The sequence below is a fragment of the Gymnodraco acuticeps genome, unplaced genomic scaffold (genome assembly GCF_902827175.1).
Source record: "Gymnodraco acuticeps unplaced genomic scaffold, fGymAcu1.1, whole genome shotgun sequence".
Lineage (NCBI taxonomy): Eukaryota > Metazoa > Chordata > Actinopteri > Perciformes > Bathydraconidae > Gymnodraco > Gymnodraco acuticeps.
In genome coordinates this window covers 18239-38452 of record NW_022992225.1, presented here as the reverse complement: position 1 = coordinate 38452, position 20214 = coordinate 18239, and the positions used below count along the sequence as shown (strand labels likewise).

The following is a 20214-nucleotide window of genomic DNA, read 5'->3' as shown; positions in this document are numbered from 1 at the left end:
CCCTTCAAACCTCCTTCAGACTATCGCTCCTGATATTCTACCGTTTCTCACCCATTTCATCAACACTTCTCTAACTTCTGGTCACTTTCCTAACAGTCTCAAGGAGGCAAGAGTAAACCCTCTCCTAAAGAAACCCACTCTCAACCCGTCTGATGTTATAAACTACAGGCCTGTCTCTCTCCTCCCGTTCCTGTCTAAATCACTTGAACGCGCTGTCTTTAAACAACTCTCCTGTTATCTCAATCAGAACAACCTTCTGGATCCGCACCAGTCTGGTTTCAAGGCAGGTCACTCCACAGAAACTGCTCTCATTGCTGTCACGGAGGAACTGCACACTGCCAAAACTGCATCCCTCTCCTCTGTCATCATCCTATTGGACCTGTCTGCTGCATTCGACACGGTGAATCATCAGATCCTCCTTCGCACTCTCCAAGAACTTGGAGTTTCAGGCTCTGCACTTTCCCTCCTCACCTCAAACCTCAAAGACCGTACCTACAGGGTGACTTGGAGAGAGTCTGAGTCCGACCCTTGTCAGTTAACTACGGGGGTCCCTCAGGGCTCTGTTCTTGGTCCCCTCCTCTTCTCCCTGTACACAAACTCGCTCGGATCAGTCATTAGCCCGCATGGTTTTTCTTACCACTGCTACGCTGAATCTGGGTGTGACCCTAGATAACAACCTGTCCTTCACTGCAAACATCGCTGCTACAACCCGTTGCTGCAGATACACGCTTTACAACATCAGGAAGATACGTCCCCAGCTGACACAGAAAGCGACTCAGGTTCTGGTCCAGGCTCTCGTCATCTCACGCCTAGACTACTGCAACTCCCTCCTGGCTGGTCTACCTGCATGTGCCATCCGACCTCTGCAGCTCATCCAGAATGCAGCGGCTCGTCTGGTCTTCAACCTTCCTAAATGTTCCCACACCACTCCGCTCCTCCGCTCCCTTCACTGGCTTCCGGTAACTGCTAGAATCCACTTCAAGACACTGGTACTTGCTTACCATGCTGCGAGTGGATCTGGCCCTTCGTACATCCAGGACATGGTTAAACCGTACACCCCAGCGCGTGCACTACGCTCTGCATCAGCCAAACGACTCGCTGCGCCCTCGCTGCGAGGGGGACCCAAGTTCCCATCGGTGAAAACACGTGGGTTTGCTGTCCTGGCTCCAAGATGGTAGAATGAGCTCCCATTGACATCAGGACGGCAGATAGATTGCACATCTTCCGGCGCAAACTGAAAACTCATCTCTTTCGATTCCACTTCGAGCGATAGAACTATTAACGAAGCACTTTTATACTAATATAGGACTGGCTTATCTAAAAGCCAGTTGAGTAGCACTTGAAATGTTTGGCTCTATGAAACCTGATGTACTTTATGATTCTGTTTTCTTCAAGTTGTATTTTGTTGGTCGAACGCACTTATTGTAAGTCGCTTTGGATAAAAGCGTCAGCTAAATGCAATGTAATGTATTGTAATCTAATGTTCTTCATTTGTTATTTACGGGCGGCTGGCTTTTAGGCGCAATACCGCCCCCTGGATTATATATAGTGTAATACTGCCCTGAGTGACAGACTTTTTTCCCACTCGTAAAAAAAGGCGTATTCGCCGTGTGACTGCATGTGCCGAACCGTGACGTCCGAACCGTGATGGTACGGGATGAATACGGATACCGTTACACCCCTAGCAATGACGGAAAAATCTGAAAGCAGTCTGTCATTTTGACAGATTAGAACAAACTCGGAACAGCGCCAAGGTTTCCCCGCAGCGAGGCTCTGGTGTTATGCCGTGTTATGCATGCCCTCCAAAAGGAAATGATAGTTTCCAAACCGTACTTTGCCGTACAGATCAACACATGTCTGGGAGGTTTTGCTTTACGCTGTGCGCGCTCCCGCGAGGTGCATGCGCACACGGCATAACACCGCCCCCCCCCCTTTGACAGTTCACGAGCGTGTTCTCTCTCTCTGTTCAGACCCGACGGGTAATAAGGGATTATGACGGACATTTTCCGATCCTGTCTGTCAAAATGACGGACAGCGAAAAAGTCTAACGCCACCTCAGTGGGACGGAGAGATATGCTTTGGCCATGGGTGACAGCAGTGGGTCAAACCGTGCATTGTCTCTCCACCACTTCAAAAACAATACAGTGTTTGCCAAGAAGGTGAGGCTTATTGACAGAGATATAAATATACTGTTGGTACTTGTCAATGTCTCTAGGTGTGTACATGTAGCCCTGTAAATACGATACCTTTTGTTTTCTGTTGTTTTATGTTCTTGTTGTAACCTACTTGCTGCCATGTTGGACAGGTCTCTTGAAAAAGAGATCGATGATCTCAATGGGACCACCTGGTTAAATAAAGGTTTAAAAAAAAAAAAGTGTTTTAAAAAAATTATATATAAAAAAATTATATATAAAAATAAAAAAATTAATTAAAAAAAGAAAAATCGCGGTAGATTTAGTCTCACGACGGTATTGGGACGTTTATTTACCGCGATATTCGGTATATCGTTACATCCCTAATGGTAACACAAGGCTCGCCATGAAACACGGTTTTCTCATAACTTTAGTTCAAATGCTCCTAACGGCCCAAAACTTCACAGGTTTGGTAACGATGCAGCCATCAATGCATCTAAGCGTAGTATAAGGTGTCATCAAATACCGTTGGCATGGCGACAGATCATTCGCCATCAAGTTAGTTCAGAAGTTTGCGGTTCAAATACTCTGCTGCTTTTCCAAGCCTTTTCACTTTATTTTCTTCTCTCATCACACATTCAAGCCCCCAGAGTTCATGTTTCATTTCAATCTCAACTCTTCACTTTCTTCAGCAGTTCAGCATAAAGCATTCCCACTAGCAATTTCTTCAGGAATTGCATTCTCTAGTTCCTATTATAATGCAAATAATCATTATACAATAATACAAATAATAAAATAATAGTATTAACAATAATATTTAGAGTTTGATTCCAGATGACATTTCTAAATTAAAGTTTGTATTTATTTATGATAACTTTGTTGACGTCTGTCAGGTTGCCGTGGTGAAGATGAAGCACACGGAGAGAGTCTACGCCATGAAGATCCTCAACAAGTGGGAGATGCTGAAGAGAGCCGAGGTGAGTCTGTTAGCGTGTGGCTTCTGACATGCTAACAGTAGCGTGTGGCTTCTGACATGCAAACATTAGCGTGTGGCTTCTGACATGCTAACAGTAGCGTGTGGCTTCTGACATGCTAACAGTAGCGTGTGGCTTCTGACATGCTAACATTAGTGTGTGGCTTCTGACATGCTAACATTAGGGTGTTGCTTCTGACATGCTAACATTAGCATGCAGCTTCTGACATGCTAACATTAGGGTGTGGCTTCTGACATGCTAACATTAGCGTGCAGCTTTTGACATGCTAACATTAGGGTGTGGCTTCTGACATGCTAACATTAGCGTGCGGCTTCTGACATGCTAACATTAGGGTGTGGCTTCTGACATGCTAACATTAGCGTGTGGCTTCTGACATGCTAACAGTAGCGTGTGGCTTCTGACATGCTAACAGTAGCGTGTGGCTTCTGACATGCTAACAGTAGTGTGTGGCTTCTTACATGCTAACAGTAGCGTGTGACTTCTGACATGCTAACATTAGCGTGTGGCTTCTGACATGCTAACATTAGCGTGTTGCTTCTGACATGCTAACATTATCTTGTTGCTCGACATGCTAACATTAGCGTGTTGCTTCTGACATGCTAACATTAGCTTGTTGCTGACATGCTAACATTAGCTTGTTGCTTCTGACATGCTAACATTAGCTTGTTGCTTCTGACATGCTAACATTATCTTGTTGCTCGACATGCTAACATTAGCTTGTTGCTTCTGACATGCTAACATTAGCTTGTTGCTTCTGACATGCTAACATTAGCTGGTTGCTTCTGACATGTGTGCAGACGGCGTGTTTCCGAGAGGAGCGTGATGTCCTGGTCAGAGGGGACAGTCAGTGGATCACCACGCTGCACTACGCCTTCCAGGACGACAACTACCTGGTGAGTACTACTGCTATATATATATATATATATTTATAAAACGGACAAATAAAATCAAGCAATCTGATCATATACCACAGCCTGTCGTGAGCTATTGCTTAAATATATATATAATATACATATGTTAGCATGATGGTGTATTGGAGGAGGAGCTGCTTTGCATATGGTGAAAAAAAAAACCTGGTGATCATAATACTGCACATATTTATACAACAAACGTGTGTATTTGCAGTACCTGGTGATGGATTACTACGTGGGGGGGGACCTGCTGACGCTGCTCAGTAAGTTTGAGGATCGACTTCCTGAAGACATGTCCAAGTTCTACCTGGCTGAGATGGTGCTGGCCATCCACTCCATCCACCTGCAGAACTACATACACAGGTACTAGTACACAGGTACTAATGCTGCATACTGAGAGTACTCCATCCACCTGCAGAACTACATACACAGGTACTAGTACACAGGTACTAATACTGCATACTGAGAGTACTCCATCCACCTGCAGAACTACATACACAGGTACTAGTACACAGGTACTAATACTGCATACTGAGAGTACTCCATCCACCTGCAGAACTACATACATAGGTACTAATACTGATTTGATGTGTTTTAATGGTTATTAATTGTACTTAATGGTGATTTGATGTGTTCGGTTGTCAGAGACATCAAACCGGACAACGTCCTGCTGGACGTTAACGGTCACATTCGACTCGCTGACTTTGGATCTTGTCTCCGAATGATGGAGGACGGAACGGTAAACTAACCAGCTGCAGTTACATCACAAACATTATATTATAATATATTATATTACAATACAGTATATTAGCAGTGGTGGCTGAGAGGAGGGGTATAAATGATGAAAAGCAGGGGACCAAGTACAGAGCCCTGGGGGACGCCGTGGGTGACTGAAGCAATGTAACCCGGTTTAGTGCAACCCGGTTTATTGTAACCCGGTTTATTGTAACCCGGTTTAGTGTAACCTGGTTTAGGTGTAACCCGGTTTAGTGTAACCCGGTTTAGTGTAATCCGGTTTAGTGTAACCTGGTTTAGGTGTAACCCGGTTTAGTGTAATCCGGTTTATTATAACCCGGTTTAGGTGTAACCCGGTTTAGTGTAACCTGGTTCTATGCGGTGTGCAGGTGCAGTCCTCGGTGGCAGTGGGCACTCCGGACTACATCTCTCCGGAGATCCTGCAGGCGATGGAGGACGGGAGGGGTCGCTACGGGCCGGAGTGCGACTGGTGGTCTCTGGGCGTCTGCATGTACGAGATGCTCTACGGGGAGACGCCCTTCTACGCAGAGTCTCTGGTGGAAACCTACGGCAAGATCATGAACCACGAGGTCAGTCTGAGGCCTGCAGGTCTATAACCCTCACCGTTATACGTGACATCAACACTCAACATGTTCCTACCAGAGAGTCCATTCAGGCCATGGTCGACTGATCGTCACATGTTTATGATATATTATGATATTAATAATAAACAGCCGACTATCTTTAAGTCGTGTATTCGGGGGCAGCCCTAATAACTTCTCTAGTGTTGCTTTCTCTTTATTCTCCATATTCCTGTTTCTCTGTGTCCTCTGATGAAGCTCTGAAAGCAGATCCAGGTCACCTGTCTCCAGACTCTCGTCCTACTTCCAGCTTTCTAAATCTGAACTTGTCCTCGTTTGTCACACTTGCATCATCCGGTTCTGTCCTTGTTCTCACTAAGACGTTTAACTGTTTACCTATTATTGCTCTGATACCCCGTATGTGTTGTGTCTGCAGGAGCGTTTCCAGTTCCCCTCCCACACCACCGAGCTGTCGGAGGACGCTAAGGACCTGATCCAGCGCCTGCTGTGTTCCCGGGAACGCCGCCTTGGCCTCAACGGCATCTCCGACTTTAAGAGCCACCCGTTCTTCAGTGGCATCGACTGGGACAACATCCGCTCCACAGAGGCGCCGTACATCCCCGACGTGTCGTCGCCTACCGACACCTCCAACTTCGACGTGGACGACGACGTCCTCAAGAACCCGGTGAGTACCATTAAACAGAGGGTGATCACAGTATGAATACTACCATACTAGTATATGTGTAGTACACATTATACAGAGGGTGATCACAGTATGAATACTACCATACGAGTATATGTAGTACACATTACAGAGGGTGATCACAGTATGAATACTACCATACGAGTATATGTAGTACACATTACAGAGGGTGATCACAGTATGAATACTACCATACGATATTTCTAATTAATTTAATGTTGATGTTTTGCAGGACATCAACCCTCCGATGTCTCACAGCGGCTTCACCGGGCAGCACCTGCCCTTCGTTGGCTTCACCTACACCACGGACAGCTGCTTCGCCGACCGCCGCTCCGTGGGTAAGGGGGGGGCGCAGGAGGTGGAAGGGGGGGGGCAGGAAGTGGAGGGGGGGGGGGCAGGAGGTGGAGGCGTTCGAGAGGAGGATCCGCCGCCTGGAGCAGGAGAAACAGGAGCTGAACCGCAAACTGCAGGGTGAGACGCTGAAGCCAAACAGGAAGTAGTTCCTCCGACCTGTGGGAGAAACAGGATGTAGCTAACCCCCCTCTCTGATTTCAGAGTCCACCCAGGCGCTGCAGGCTCCTCGGGGGGGAACTCTGGGTCGGGACAAAGAGATCCAGAAGCTGAACGAGGAGATCGAGCGTCTGAGGAAGAAGCTGGCAGGTCAGAGTTCAGGAAGAGTTGATGAACCCTGATGTGCCTCTTTCTGATGTGTTCCCTGCAGTAAGCCCCGCCCCTCTCTCTCTGCTAGACTCTGATAGGCTGGAGCACCAGCTGGAGGAGGCTGTCACTCTGAGGCAGGACTACGAGAGCTCCGCCTCCAAACTCAAGACCCTGGAGCGCCAGCTGAAGACCCTGAGGCTGGAGAAGGAGGATGTGCACAAGGTACTGAAATAGAAGAAGAAGAAGGACCTTTATTAATCCCCCGAGGGGGAAATTCAGTTTCCACTCTGTCGTACACACACGTGCGTTTTTTATACAGGTCATACAGTACACACTTTTTAGAACATGCACATACATATGTAAATACACACACAGTTATATGCACACATGCAGTTGAGAGGTCAGAGCGGAGGCAGCCAGTCTAGCCGGCACCAGTGAGCATTTGGGGGTTAGGTGCCATGCTCAAGGGCACTTCGGCAGTGGCCCAGGAGGTGAACTGGCTCCTCTCCAGTACGTGAACCTACATCCTGTGTGAACACATGCATCTCCTGTGAACACATGCATCTCCTGTATAATATGTATATAATATGTATATTGCAGCAGCTGGCGGAGGCCCTGGAGCGCCTGCGTTCCCAGGGGAAGGATTTAAAGGACGCACACTCCCAGAGGAAGTTGGCGCTGCAGGAGTTCTCAGAGCTGTCGGAGAAGATGGCCGACTTGCGATCATCCAAGCAGCGAATCAGCCGTCAGCTGCGAGACAAAGAGGAGGAGCTAGACACCCTGCTGGGGAAGATGGACGCCATGAGGCAGGAGATCCGCAAGACCGAGAAAACCCGCAAAGAGGTGAGTTTAAAAAACCGAGGGGGGGGGGAATAACTCACCTGTCTGCATGCCATCAGACTCCTGATTGGAGGTCAGAGCCTTATATATGTTAAGCCCCTCCCCTTAGGCCAACCCACTGCTCATCAAATGAATGAAACTAATAATAAATATCTACAAAAGTATTCTCAGTTATCTTAATATATATATATATATATATATATATAATTGTGTTTGTCAGCTGGAGGCTCAGCTGGACGATGCACTCACTTCCTGTCTGGCAGACCTTCAGAATAAAAGCATAATGTGTTTGTCTGCTGGAGGCTCAGCTGGACGATGCACTCACTTCCTGTCTGGCAGACCTTCAGAATAAAAGCATCATGTGTTTTTCAGCTGGAGGCTCAGCTGGACGATGCCAAGGCTGAGGCTTCCAAGGAGAGGAAGCTGAGGGAGCACAGTGAGGGATTCTGCAGCCAGCTGGAGGAGGAGCTGCATGGTCTGAAGGTACACACACACACACACACACACACGCACACGCGCACACGCACACGCACACGCACACACACACACACACACACACACACACACACACACACACACACACACACACACACACACACACACACACAATAAGGGATTCTGCAGGTACACAACAGACTGTTGTATTTAATGTTAAAGCTTGTTCTGTCCCAGTCTCTGCAGGGCCGCGGGGGGGCAGTGGGGGGGTCCCAGCAGGAGCTGATGCGTCTGAAGGCAGAACTCGATAAGAAGGTTCTTTTCTACGAGGAGGAGCTGCTGAGGAGAGACTCGACCCACTCCTGCGACCTCAAGAACCTCCGAAAAGACCTGCAGGAGGCCGAGGGGGGGGGCGCTGTCCGCCACCAAGGAACTGCTGCAGCTCAGGGACCGGCTGGACAAGGACAAGAGGGACAGGTGAGGGGGGGACATGCGAGGGGGGGACAGGTGAGGGGGTCTCTATCGTAAGTGGTCCTGAAGCAGCTTGTGTTTTGCCTCAGACACCTGGAGATGGATGAAGCTGTGTCTGCGCTGAAGGAGAAGTCTGAGCGAGAGAAGCACCTGCTGACGCAAGAAAACCTCAAACTGACGGCAGAAACTGACAAGGTGATAAACCAATTCCATTCCCGTTCTGCACATGCTCAGTGAGTCACTGGTGGTTCTGCACATGCTCAGTGAGTCTCTGGTGGTTCTGCACATGCTCAGTGAGTCTCTGGTGGTTCTGCACATGCTCAGTGAGTCTCTGGTGGTTCTGCACATGCTCAGTGAGTCTCTGGTGGTTCTGCACATGCTCAGTGAGTCTCTGGTGGTTCTGCACATGCTCAGTGAGTCTCTGGTGGTTCTGCACATGCTCAGTGAGTCTCTGGTGGTTCTGCACATGCTCAGTGAGTCTCTGGTGGTTCTGCACATGCTCAGTGAGTCTCTGGTGGTTCTGCACATGCTCAGTGAGTCTCTGGTGGTTCTGCACATCCTCAGTGAGTCTCTGGTGGTTCTGCACATCCTCAGTGAGTCTCTGGTGGTTCTGCACATCCTCAGTGAGTCTCTGGTGGTTCTGCACATGCTCAGTGAGTCTCTGGTGGTTCTGCACATGCTCAGTGAGTCTCTGGTGGTTCTGCACATGCTCAGTGAGTCTCTGGTGGTTCTGCACATGCTCAGTGAGTCTCTGGTGGTTCTGCACATGCCTCAGTGAGTCTACTGGTGGTTCTGCACATGCTCAGTGAGTCTCTGGTGGTTCTGCACATGCTCAGTGAGTCTCTGGTGGTTCTGCACATGCTCAGTGAAGTCATCTGGTGGTTCTGCACATGCTCAGTGAAGTCACTGGTGGTTCTGCACATGCTCAGTGAGTCACTGGTGGTTCTGCACATGCTCAGTGAGTCTCTGGTGGTTCTGCACATGCTCAGTGAGTCTCTGGTGGTTCTGCACATGCTCAGTGAGTCTCTGGTGGTTCTGCACATGCTCAGTGAGTTCTCTGGGTGGTTCTGCACATGCTCAGTGAGTCTCTGGTGGTTCTGCACATGCTCAGTGAGTCTCTGGTGGTTCTGCACATGCCCTCAGTGAGTCTCTGGTGGTTTGCACATGCTCAGTGAGTCTCTGGTGGTTCTGCACATGCTCAGTGAGTCTCTGGTGGTTCTGCACATCCTCAGTGAGTCTCTGGTGGTTCTGCACATGCTCAGTGAGTCTCTTGGTGGTTCTGCACATCCTCAGTGAGTCTCTGGTGGTTCTGCACATCTCAGTGAGTCTCTGGTGGTTCTGCCACATGCTCAGTGAGTCTCTGGTGGTTCGACACATTGCTCAGTGAGTCACTGGTGGTTCTTGCACATGCTCAGTGAGTCTCTGGTGGTTCTGCACTTCCTCAGTGAGTCTCTGGTGGTTCTGCACATTCTCAGTGAGTCTCTGGTGGTTCTGCACATGCCTCAGTGAGGTCTCTGGTGGTTCTGCACATCCTCAGTGAGTCTCTGTGGTTCTGCACATGCTCAGTGAGTCTCTGGTGGTTCTGCACATGCCTCAGTGAGTCTCTGGTGGTTCTGCACATGCTCAGTGAGTCCTGGTGGTTCTGCACATCCTCAGTGAGTCTCTGGTGGTTCTGCACATGCCTCAGTGGTCTCTGGTGGTTCTGCACATCCTCAGTGAGTCTCTGGTGGTTCTGCACATGCTCAGTGAGTCTCTGGTGGTTCTGCACATGCTCAGTGAGCTCTGGTGGTTCTGCACATGCTCAGTGAGTCTCTGGTGGTTCTGCACATGCTCAGTGAGTCCTCTGGTGGTTCTGCACATGCTCAGTGAGTCTCTGGTGGTTCTGCACATGCTCAGTGAGTCTCTGGTGGTTCTGCACATGCTCAGTGAGTCTCTGGTGGTTCTGCACATGCTCAGTGAGTCTCTGGTGGTTCTGCACTATGCCTCAGTGAGTCTCTGGTGGTTCTGCACATGCTCAGTGAGTCTCTGGTGGTTCTGCACATGCTCAGTGAGTCTCTGGTGGTTCTGCACATGCTCAGTGAGTCTCTGGTGGTTCTGCACATGCTCAGTGAGTCTCTGGTGGTTCTGCAACATGCTCAGTGAGTCTCTGGTGGTTCTGCACATGCTCAGTGAGTCTCTGGTGGTTCTGCACATGCCTCAGTGAGTCTCTGGTGGTTCTGCAACATGCTCAGTGAGTCTCTGGTGGTTCTGCACATCCTCAGTGGTCTCTGGTGGTTCTTGCAATCAGTGAGTCTCTGGTGGTTCTGCACATGCTCAGTGAGATCACTGGTGGTTCTGCACATGCTCAGTGAGTCTCTGGTGGTTCTGCACATGCTCAGATGAGTCTCTGGTGGTTCTGCACATGTCTCAGTGAGTCTCTGGTGGTTCTGCACATGCTCAGTGAGTCTCTGGTGGTTCTTGCACATCCTCAGTGAGTCTCTGTGGTTCTGCACATGCTCAGTGGTCACTGGTCTGCACATTGCTCAGGAGTTCTCTGGTGGTTCTGCACATGCTCAGTGAGTCTCTGGTGGTTCTGCACATGCTCAGTGAATCACTGGTGGTTCTGCACATGCTCAGTGAGTCTCTGGTGGTTCTGCACATCCTCAGTGAGTCTCTGGTGGTTCTGCACATTCTCAGTGAGTCTCTGGTGGTTCTGCACATGCTCAGTGAGTCTCTGGTGGTTCTGCACATCCTCAGTGAGTCTCTGGTGGTTCTGCACATGCTCAGTGAGTCTCTGGTGGTTCTGCACATGCTCAGTGAGTCTCTGGTGGTTCTGCACATGCTCAGTGAGTCACTGGTGGTTCTGCACATGCTCAGTGAGTCTCTGGTGGTTCTGCACATCCTCAGTGAGTCTCTGGTGGTTCTGCACATGCTCAGTGAGTCTCTGGTGGTTCTGCACATCCTCAGTGAGTCTCTGGTGGTTCTGCACATGCTCAGTGAGTCTCTGGTGGTTCTGCACATCCTCAGTGAGTCTCTGGTGGTTCTGCACATGCTCAGTGAGTCACTGGTGGTTCTGCACATCCTCAGTGAGTCTCTGGTGGTTCTGCACATGCTCAGTGAGTCTCTGGTGGTTCTGCACATCCTCAGTGAGTTTCTGGTGGTTCTGCACATCCTCAGTGAGTCTCTGGTGGTTCTGCACATCCTCAGTGAGTTTCTGGTGGTTCTGCACATCCTCAGTGAGTCTCTGGTGGTTCTGCACATCCTCAGTGAGTTTCTGGTGGTTCTGCACATCCTCAGTGAGTTTCTGGTGGTTCTGCACATCCTCAGTGAGTTTCTGGTGGTTCTGCACATCCTCAGTGAGTTTCTGGTGGTTCTGCACATCCTCAGTGAGTTTCTGGTGGTTCTGCACATGCTCAGTGAGTTTCTGGTGGTTCTGCACATCCTCAGTGAGTCTCTGGTGGTTCTGCACATCCTCAGTGAGTTTCTGGTGGTTCTGCACATCCTCAGTGAGTCTCTGGTGGTTCTGCACATCCTCAGTGAGTTTCTGGTGGTTCTGCACATCCTCAGTGAGTCTCTGGTGGTTCTGCACATCCTCAGTGAGTTTCTGGTGGTTCTGCACATCCTCAGTGAGTCTCTGGTGGTTCTGCACATCCTCAGTGAGTTTCTGGTGGTTCTGCACTTCCTCAGTGAGTTTCTGGTGGTTCTGCACATCCTCAGTGAGTTTCTGGTGGTTCTGCACATCCTCAGTGAGTTTCTGGTGGTTCTGCACATCCTCAGTGAGTCTCTGGTGGTTCTGCACATCCTCAGTAGGCATCTCTTCTTCTTCTTACAGCTTTGTGCATTTGTGGACAAATTGACGGCTCAGAACCGTCAGCTGGAGGACGAGCTGCAGGATCTGTCGTCCAAGAAGGAGAGCGTGAACCACTGGGAGGCGCAGATCGCTGAGATCATCCAGTGGTGAGGGAGGGTCAGCGCTCTATAAATAAAATGTATAATTATTTGTATTATTAACATGTGTCTGTGTTCAGGGTGAGCGATGAGAAGGATGCTCGAGGCTACCTTCAGGCTCTGGCCACCAAGATGACGGAGGAGTTGGAAACTCTGAGGAGCTCCGGTGTGGGAACAAGACCTCTGGTAACACACTCACACACACATTCACAAACACTCATATACACAAACACTCATATACACAAACACTCATATACACAAACACTCATATACACAAACACTCATATACACAAACACTCATATACACAAACACTCATATACACAAACACTCATATACACAAACACTCATATACACAAACACTCATATACACAAACACTCATATCAGAGATGTTCACAAGTCTTTTTTTGCAAGTCCAAGTCAAGTCTCAAGTCTTTGTGGGGTGAGACTTGATCAAGTCTCAAGTCTTTGGTCACGAGTCCAAGTCAAGTCTCAAGTCTCTAAAACATAAAAGTCTCATGTCTCTTCTGGTTGTAATAAGCCTTCTATTGTCTGCTGCTATCCAGTCTGTTAAGAATACTGCACAGCTATATCTAAGACATTCAAAGCATTGACTGTATTATTATCACTCCTATATCTATTAGCATACAGTATCAGTACTGATTAGTTGTTATATGATCACTTTAAACAGGCTATTGCAATATGAGGACAAACATCACAATTTAGCTAAATGCAAACAACTTATAAGCAAAACACTTCAGAATCAGAAATACTTTATTAATCCCCCGCAGGGAAGCTGTGTTAAAAGTACTTCAAAGTAAACATTTGTTCTGTGCCATTTGCAACTAAAAAACTATTGCTGCAATATTATCTGAAATATACTGAAGTGGTGATATTAAAACATGACCTGTTCCAAAAGAGATATCTACCATTAACACCATTTACCAGCCAGATGCTGGTAAATCATGCAAGTGGCTGGTTCTGTATGTTGCACGCACCAGCCACAAATAACAATGGCAATCTATTGAGTGGCTGGTAACATTTCAACATGAGGCTAGGCTAGCCATTTGGCCAGTTTGACCTCTGCAACCGTATTGTTGAATTACACTGGGTCTCTAATGACATCTTTTAAGTCTACTATAAATAAACATATTCCTCTATCCTCTCACTCAAACCCAGTGTAATGGTAACCTGATAAACCTGTAACATTAACGTTACGTGGTCAACAATAAACCTGTAACCTGCCTATAAACCGACAGAAGTATTTATGTATGTAACTATGTATTTTTCTACGTTTAACGTTAGCCAGTAGATGGTGGCAGCGGAACGTAATGATTAACGTTACCGACCTTTTTTATGTCATGTGAAGAGTTGGATGTCAACGCCACTCAACGCAAACAAGTGTGACAAGCAAACATTCACTCATCTTTTCAAATATTCAGTTACAAAGCTAGTAGCAAGCTAAGTTAACATTACATAGCTGATGCTAAGCTAAACATGTTTGCTAACCGTCCATATGCGTTAATGTGACTGACCTCTCCGGGTGAATTTTCAAGTGCCTGATGACATTTGACGTTGTTGCACCAGCATCCTTGATTTTAATATTGCAGACTTTGCAGTGTGCGCTCCTTTTGTTGGTGCCGCCAGCGTTTTGTTCGAAGTTTTTATAGTTGAACCTAATTACAAGCGGTACAGCTGCAGGTGTGCCGCCGGTCGCCATGGTGTTACCATGATGTTAATGTTAAAGGTGGGGTAGGTACGTTTGAGAAACCGGCTCGAGATACACTTTTTGTTATATTCCATGGAATGCTCTTAACATCCCGATAGCCGGCCCGACTAAAGTAACTGGATGGCCTACCTGCCTGTCAGCCTCTCATCGGGGCACAAACTTATCTCGTGCCCTCATTGGTCATGTGCGCGTTCGTGTGTGTTGGAGGAGGGGCTCTGTGAGGAAGTGGCAGATTTTCTCCGGTTGTGTATTTTCAAATTCTAGCGATCTCGAGCCGGTTTCTCAAACTTACCTACCCCACCTTTAATACGCCAAAAATAGAAAACACAATGATTGTTCACGAGTCCCAAAACACGAGTCCAAGTCGAGTCCGAAGTCTTTTGAGCAGGAGTCCAAGTCAAGTCTGAAGTCTCTGTGTGTGCGACTTAAGTGCGACTCGAGTCCGAGTCACAGACTCGAGTCCCCATCTCTGACTCATATACACAAACACTCACACACACATTCACAAACACTCATATACACAAACACTCACACACACATTCACAAACACTCATATACACAAACACACTCTCTTAAATAGAAAGAGGAACTGATTCATTACGGTGAATCAGTTATTTTGTCAGTGTGTGTGTGTGTGTGTGTGTGTGTGTGTGTCTGTAGTGTGTGTGTTGATATATCTTTTAATCTGCCATCTCAGCCTGAGTCAGGAGTGGACACACCTCCTAAGAAGCCCTGGCCTCCTATTGGTGGAGACAGGAGGGTGAGTGTGTCGGTCACTGCTTCCAGCCCATCAGGATTTACACTCAAAGAAGCTTGCATGGCTATTGGCTTGCATGTTTGTCCCTCATGATCAAAAAACATGGGTTGAAGGATCTCTCAAGGTCTAAAGTTACTTTTAGTTTATGTCAGTGATTACCAGGGTCCTTCTAAGGTCCTTTAGTAACTCTTAGGGTGCGTCGGTAACTCTCAGGGTCCTTCTAAGGTCCTTCAGTAACTCTTAGGGTGCGTCGGTAACTCTCAGGGTCCTTCTAAGATCCTTCAGTAACTCTCAGGGTCTTTCTAAGGTCCTTCAGTAACTCTCAGGGTCCTTCTAAGGTCCTTCAGTAACTCTCAGGGTCTTTCTAAGGTCCTTCAGTAACTCTCAGGGTCCTTATAAGGTCCTTCAGTAACTCTCAGGGTCCTTCTAAGATCCTTCAGTAACTCTCAGGGTCCTTATAAGGTCCTTCAGTAACTCTCAGGGTCCTTCTAAGGTCATTCAGTAACTCTCAGGGTCCTTCTAAGGTCCTTCAGTAACTCTCAGGGTCTTTCTAAGGTCCTTCAGTAACTCTCAGGGTCCTTCTAAGATCCTTCAGGAACTCTCAGGGTCCTTCTAAGGTCATTCAGTAACTCTCAGGGTCTTTCTAAGGTCCTTCAGTAACTCTCAGGGTCCTTATAAGGTCCTTCAGTATCTCTCAGGGTCCTTCTAAGGTCCTTCAGTAACTCTCAGGGTCTTTCTAAGGTCCTTCAGTAAATCTCAGGGTCCTTCTAAGGTCATTCAGTAACTCTCAGGGTCTTTCTAAGGTCCTTCAGTAACTCTCAGGGTCCTTATAAGGTCCTTCAGTAACTCTCAGGGTCCTTATACGGTCCTTCAGTAACTCTCAGGGTCCTTCTAAGGTCCTTTAGTAACTCTCAGGGTCCTTCCAAGGTCCTTCAGTAACTCTCAGGGTCCTTCTAAGCTCCTTTAGTAACTCTCAGGGTCCTTCTAAGGTCCTTAAGTAACTCTCAGGGTCCTTCTAAGGTCCTTTAGTAACTCTCAGGATCCTTCTAAGGTCCTTCAGTAACTCTCAGGGTCCTTATAAGGTCCTTCAGTAACTCTCAGGGTCTTTCTAAGGTTCATTAGTAACTCTCAGGGTCCTTCTAAGGTCCTTCAGTAACTCTTAGGGTGCGTCGGTAACTCTCAGGGTCCTTCAGTAACTCTCAAGGTCTTTCTAAGGTCCTTCAGTAACTCTCAGGGTCCTTCTAAGGTCCTTCAGTAACTCTCAGGGTCTTTCTAAGGTCCTTCAGTAACTCTCAGGGTCCTTATAAGGTCCTTCAGTAACTCTCAGGGTCCTTATAAGGTCCTTCAGTAACTCTCAGGGTCCTTCTAAGGTCCTTCAGTAACTCTCAGGGTCCTTATAAGGTCCTTCAGTAACTCTCAGGGTCCTTCTAAGGTCATTCAGTAACTCTCAGGGTCCTTCTAAGGTCATTCAGTAACTCTCAGGGTCCTTCTAAGGTCATTCAGTAACTCTCAGGGTCTTTCTAAGGTCCTTCAGTAACTCTCAGGGTCCTTATAAGGTCCTTCAGTAACTCTCAGGGTCCTTCAGTAACTCTCAGGGTCCTTCTAAGGTCCTTCAGTAACTCTCAGGGTCTTTCTAAGGTCCTTCAGTAAATCTCAGGGTCCTTCTAAGGTCATTCAGTAACTCTCAGGGTCTTTCTAAGGTCCTTCAGTAACTCTCAGGGTCCTTATAAGGTCCTTCAGTAACTCTCAGGGTCTTTATACGGTCCTTCAGTAACTCTCAGGGTCCTTCTAAGGTCCTTTAGTAACTCTCAGGGTCTTTCTAAGGTCCTTCAGTAACTCTCAGGGTCCTTATAAGGTCCTTCAGTAACTCTCAGGGTCCTTATACGGTCCTTCAGTAACTCTCAGGGTCCTTCTAAGGTCCTTAAGTAACTCTCAGGGTCCTTCTAAGGTCCTTTAGTAACTCTCAGGGTCCTTCTAAGGTCCTTTAGTAACTCTCAGGGTCCTTCTAAGGTCCTTTAGTAACTCTCAGGGTCTTTCTAAGGTTCATTTGGTAACTCTCAGGGTCCTTCTAAGGTCCTTCAGTAACTCTCAGAGTCCTTCTAAGCTCCTTTAGTAACTCTCAGGGTCCTTCCAAGGTCCTTTAGTAACTCTCAGGGTCCTTCTAAACTCCTTTAGTAACTCTCAGGGTCCTTCTAAGCTCCTTTAGTAACTCTCAGGGTCCTTATAAGGTCCTTCAGTAACTCTCAGGGTCCTTCCAAGGTCCTTCAGTAACTCTCAGGGTCCTTCTAAGGTCCTTTAGTAACTCTCAGGGTCCTTCTAAGCTCCTTTAGTAACTCTCAGGGTCCTTCTAAGGTCCTTCAGTAACTCTCAGGGTCCTTCTAAGGTCCTTTAGTAACTCTCAGGGTCCTTCTAAGGTCCTTCAGTAACTCTCAGGTTCTTCAGGTATAATATGGTATCGTGTTGATGTTTTGCGTGTGTCATGGCTACATGCTTGCTGTCTGAAAGCAGCTGATTGGTGCTGTTGTTGCCGTGGTTACTGGCTGTCTGAATGACCTGCCCCTCCCCCCCAGGACCCCCTATGGAAGGTGCGTCGCAGCCAAAAGCTGGACATGTCGGCTCGGCTGGAGCTGCAGTCGGCTCTGGAGGCTGAGATCAAAGCCAAGCAGCTCGTCCAGGAGGAACTGAGACGAGTGAAGGCTAACAACATCAGCCTGGAGAGGTAAACACACACACAGACACCGACACACACACACAGTAGACTAGTCGACTACCTTTACCACTAGTCTGCGCTGTAGGCCCTAGTCAACTAGTCATGAACAAAATGGAGGCAAATGTGGGAGATGAGGAGGCCGACCTTGGCGCTGAGGTGCTGCAAAATGCTCCTGGCTATTCCAGCTGCTACCTGGCTATTCCAGCCGCTACCTGGCTATTCCAGCCGCTACCTGGCTATTCCAGCCGCTACCTGGCTATTCCAGCCGCTACCTGGCCATTCCAGCCGCTACCTGGCTATTCCAGCCATTCCAGCCGCTACCTGGCCATTCCAACCGCTACCTGGCTATTCCAGCCATTCCAGCCGCTACCTGGCCATTCCAGCCGCTACCTGGCTATTCCAGCCGCTACCTGGCCGGCTATTCCAGCCGCTACCTGGCCGGCTATTCCAGCCGCTACCTGGCCGGCTATTCCAGCCGCTACCTGGCCGGCTATTCCAGCCGCTACCTGGCTATTCCAGCCGCTACCTGGCTATTCCAGCCGCTACTACCTGGCTATTCCAGCCGCTACCTGGCTATTACAGCCGCTACCTGGCTATTTCAGCCGCTACCTGGCTATTTCAGCTGCTACCTGGCTATTCCAGCTGCTACCTGGCTATTCCAGCCACCAGCACCCCAATTGAACAGATGTTTTCCCCTGGCAGGCAACACTGTCACCCGACAGCGGTCAAGCCTCCTTCCCTCACATGTTGATGCTTGGTCTTCGTTAATGCAAACCAAAAAACCTGGAAGGGTGGACATCGTTATCAAGGAGGACAGTGACAAGGTTCAAGGTTCAAGGTTCTTTATTTTGTCATACGAACATAGCTACAGAGTAGTTATGCCGATGAAAATCTTAGGCCACAGGCTTCTCCAACAGAGCAACACAATAACACAGATAAACAGAAAAATATAGTGCAAGTAAATAGTAGATAGTAAACACAAAAAGAAAAATTGTTTAAAAAAGTGAAATAAGAGTCTATATGCAAGTTATTGGAATTATATATTAGAGAAATAGATAAATAATGACTAAGTAGCAGATGAATGTTATGGATGTTGTTTCAGCAGTTCAGGTGTTTAACAGTCTTATCGCATGTGGGGTGAAGCTGTCTCTGAATCTGGTGGTTTTAGTCCGGATGCTGCCGTACCGCCTGCCAGACGGCAGCAGACTGAACAGTTTGTGGTTGGGGTGATGGGGGTCTTTGATAATCCGGAGGGATTTCTTCCTGAGCCGCTGGGAGCAAAGGTCCTCCATGGATGGCAGCTCCGTCCGGGTGATGTTCTGTTCAGTTTTCACCACCCTCTGTAAAGCCTTACGATTGAGGGCGGTGCAGCTGCCGTACCAGGCCGTGATGCAGCCAGTCAGGATATACAGCGAGTTAAGTGTTGCGCAATGCGCACTGGATTTACGTTGCATTTACGTTCTCAACAGAGTTTTTGCAGTAGATTTCAGTGGTGACTCCAGTTACTGTTTTTAATGTAATAAGCCATCTAACAGAATGGAACACAAATTAAAATGCTTTGTTACAGTGTTTAATGTAACTGTATGAATTGCAATACAAAATACAGTTTTACACCTTTGTCTTTATTATGACGTAACAACGAGTCGACTGCTATTTTGAAAAACTTGTCAACTAGTAAATATTGGTAGTTGTGAAACCCCTAACACACATACAGACACAGTATCAACTGTCTTGTGTGTCTGTCTGCAGTAAAGTGAAGGAGTCTGAAGAGAGGAGTCTGGAGATGGTGGAGCAGATAGAGAGTCTGAAGAGAGAGGTGTCTCGTTCTGACAAAGGTGAGACAAGTCCATCTGTTCCCTCAGGTCCACCTCTTCCCTCAGGTCCACCTATTCCCTCAGGTCCACCTGTTCCCTCAGGTCCACCTATTCCCTCAGGTCCACCTCTTCCCTCAGGTTCACCTGTTCCCTCAGGTCCACCTATTCCCTCAGAGCCACCTGTTCCCTCAGAGCCACCTATTCCCTCAGGTCCACCTCTTCCCTCAGGTCCACTTGTTCCCTCAGGTCCACTTGTTCCCTCAGAGCCACCTGTTCCCTCAGAGCCACCTGTTCCCTCAGGTCCACTTGTTCCCTCAGAGCCACCTGTTCCCTCAGAGCCACCTGTTCCCTCAGGTCCACTTGTTCCCTCAGAGCCACCTGTTCCCTCAGAGCCACCTGTTCCCTCAGAGCCACCTGTTCCCTCAGAGCCACCTGTTCCCTCAGGTCCACCTGTTCCCTCAGGTCCACTTGTTCCCTCAGGTCCACTTGTTCCCTCAGAGCCACCTGTTCCCTCAGAGCCACCTGTTCCCTCAGGTCCACTTGTTCCCTCAGGTCCACCTGTTCCCTCAGGTCCACCTGTTCCCTCAGGTCCACTTGTTCCCTCAGGTCCACCTATTCCCTCAGGTCCACCTGTTCCCTCAGGTCCACCTGTTCCCTCAGGTCCACTTGTTCCCTCAGGTCCACCTGTTCCCTCAGGTCCACCTTTTCCCTCAGGTCCACCTGTTCCCTCAGGTCCACCTTTTCCCTCAGGTCCACCTGTTCCCTCAGAGCCACCTGTTCCCTCAGGTCCACCTGTTCCCTCAGGTCCACCTGTT

General features: G+C 48.2%; 1 protein-coding gene across 1 annotated transcript in view; it reads left to right on the top strand.

The window, feature by feature from the left end:
- Positions 1-380: 380 nt before the first annotated feature.
- cdc42bpb (CDC42 binding protein kinase beta (DMPK-like)) overlaps positions 381-20214 on the top strand; it is a gene marked incomplete at its 3' end in the record, with an annotated part of 34184 nt that continues 14350 nt past the window's right edge. Inside the window, 21 exon segments of the mRNA XM_034206111.1 lie at positions 381-400; positions 3026-3109; positions 3925-4020; positions 4253-4401; positions 4684-4777; positions 5163-5363; positions 5791-6039; positions 6290-6439; positions 6441-6528; positions 6613-6717; positions 6806-6939; positions 7318-7560; positions 7930-8040; positions 8230-8397; positions 8399-8469; positions 8553-8658; positions 12275-12399; positions 12471-12576; positions 14816-14878; positions 17446-17594; positions 19335-19420. Of these exon segments, the coding sequence (XP_034062002.1) occupies positions 3041-3109; positions 3925-4020; positions 4253-4401; positions 4684-4777; positions 5163-5363; positions 5791-6039; positions 6290-6439; positions 6441-6528; positions 6613-6717; positions 6806-6939; positions 7318-7560; positions 7930-8040; positions 8230-8397; positions 8399-8469; positions 8553-8658; positions 12275-12399; positions 12471-12576; positions 14816-14878; positions 17446-17594; positions 19335-19420 (2563 nt within the window).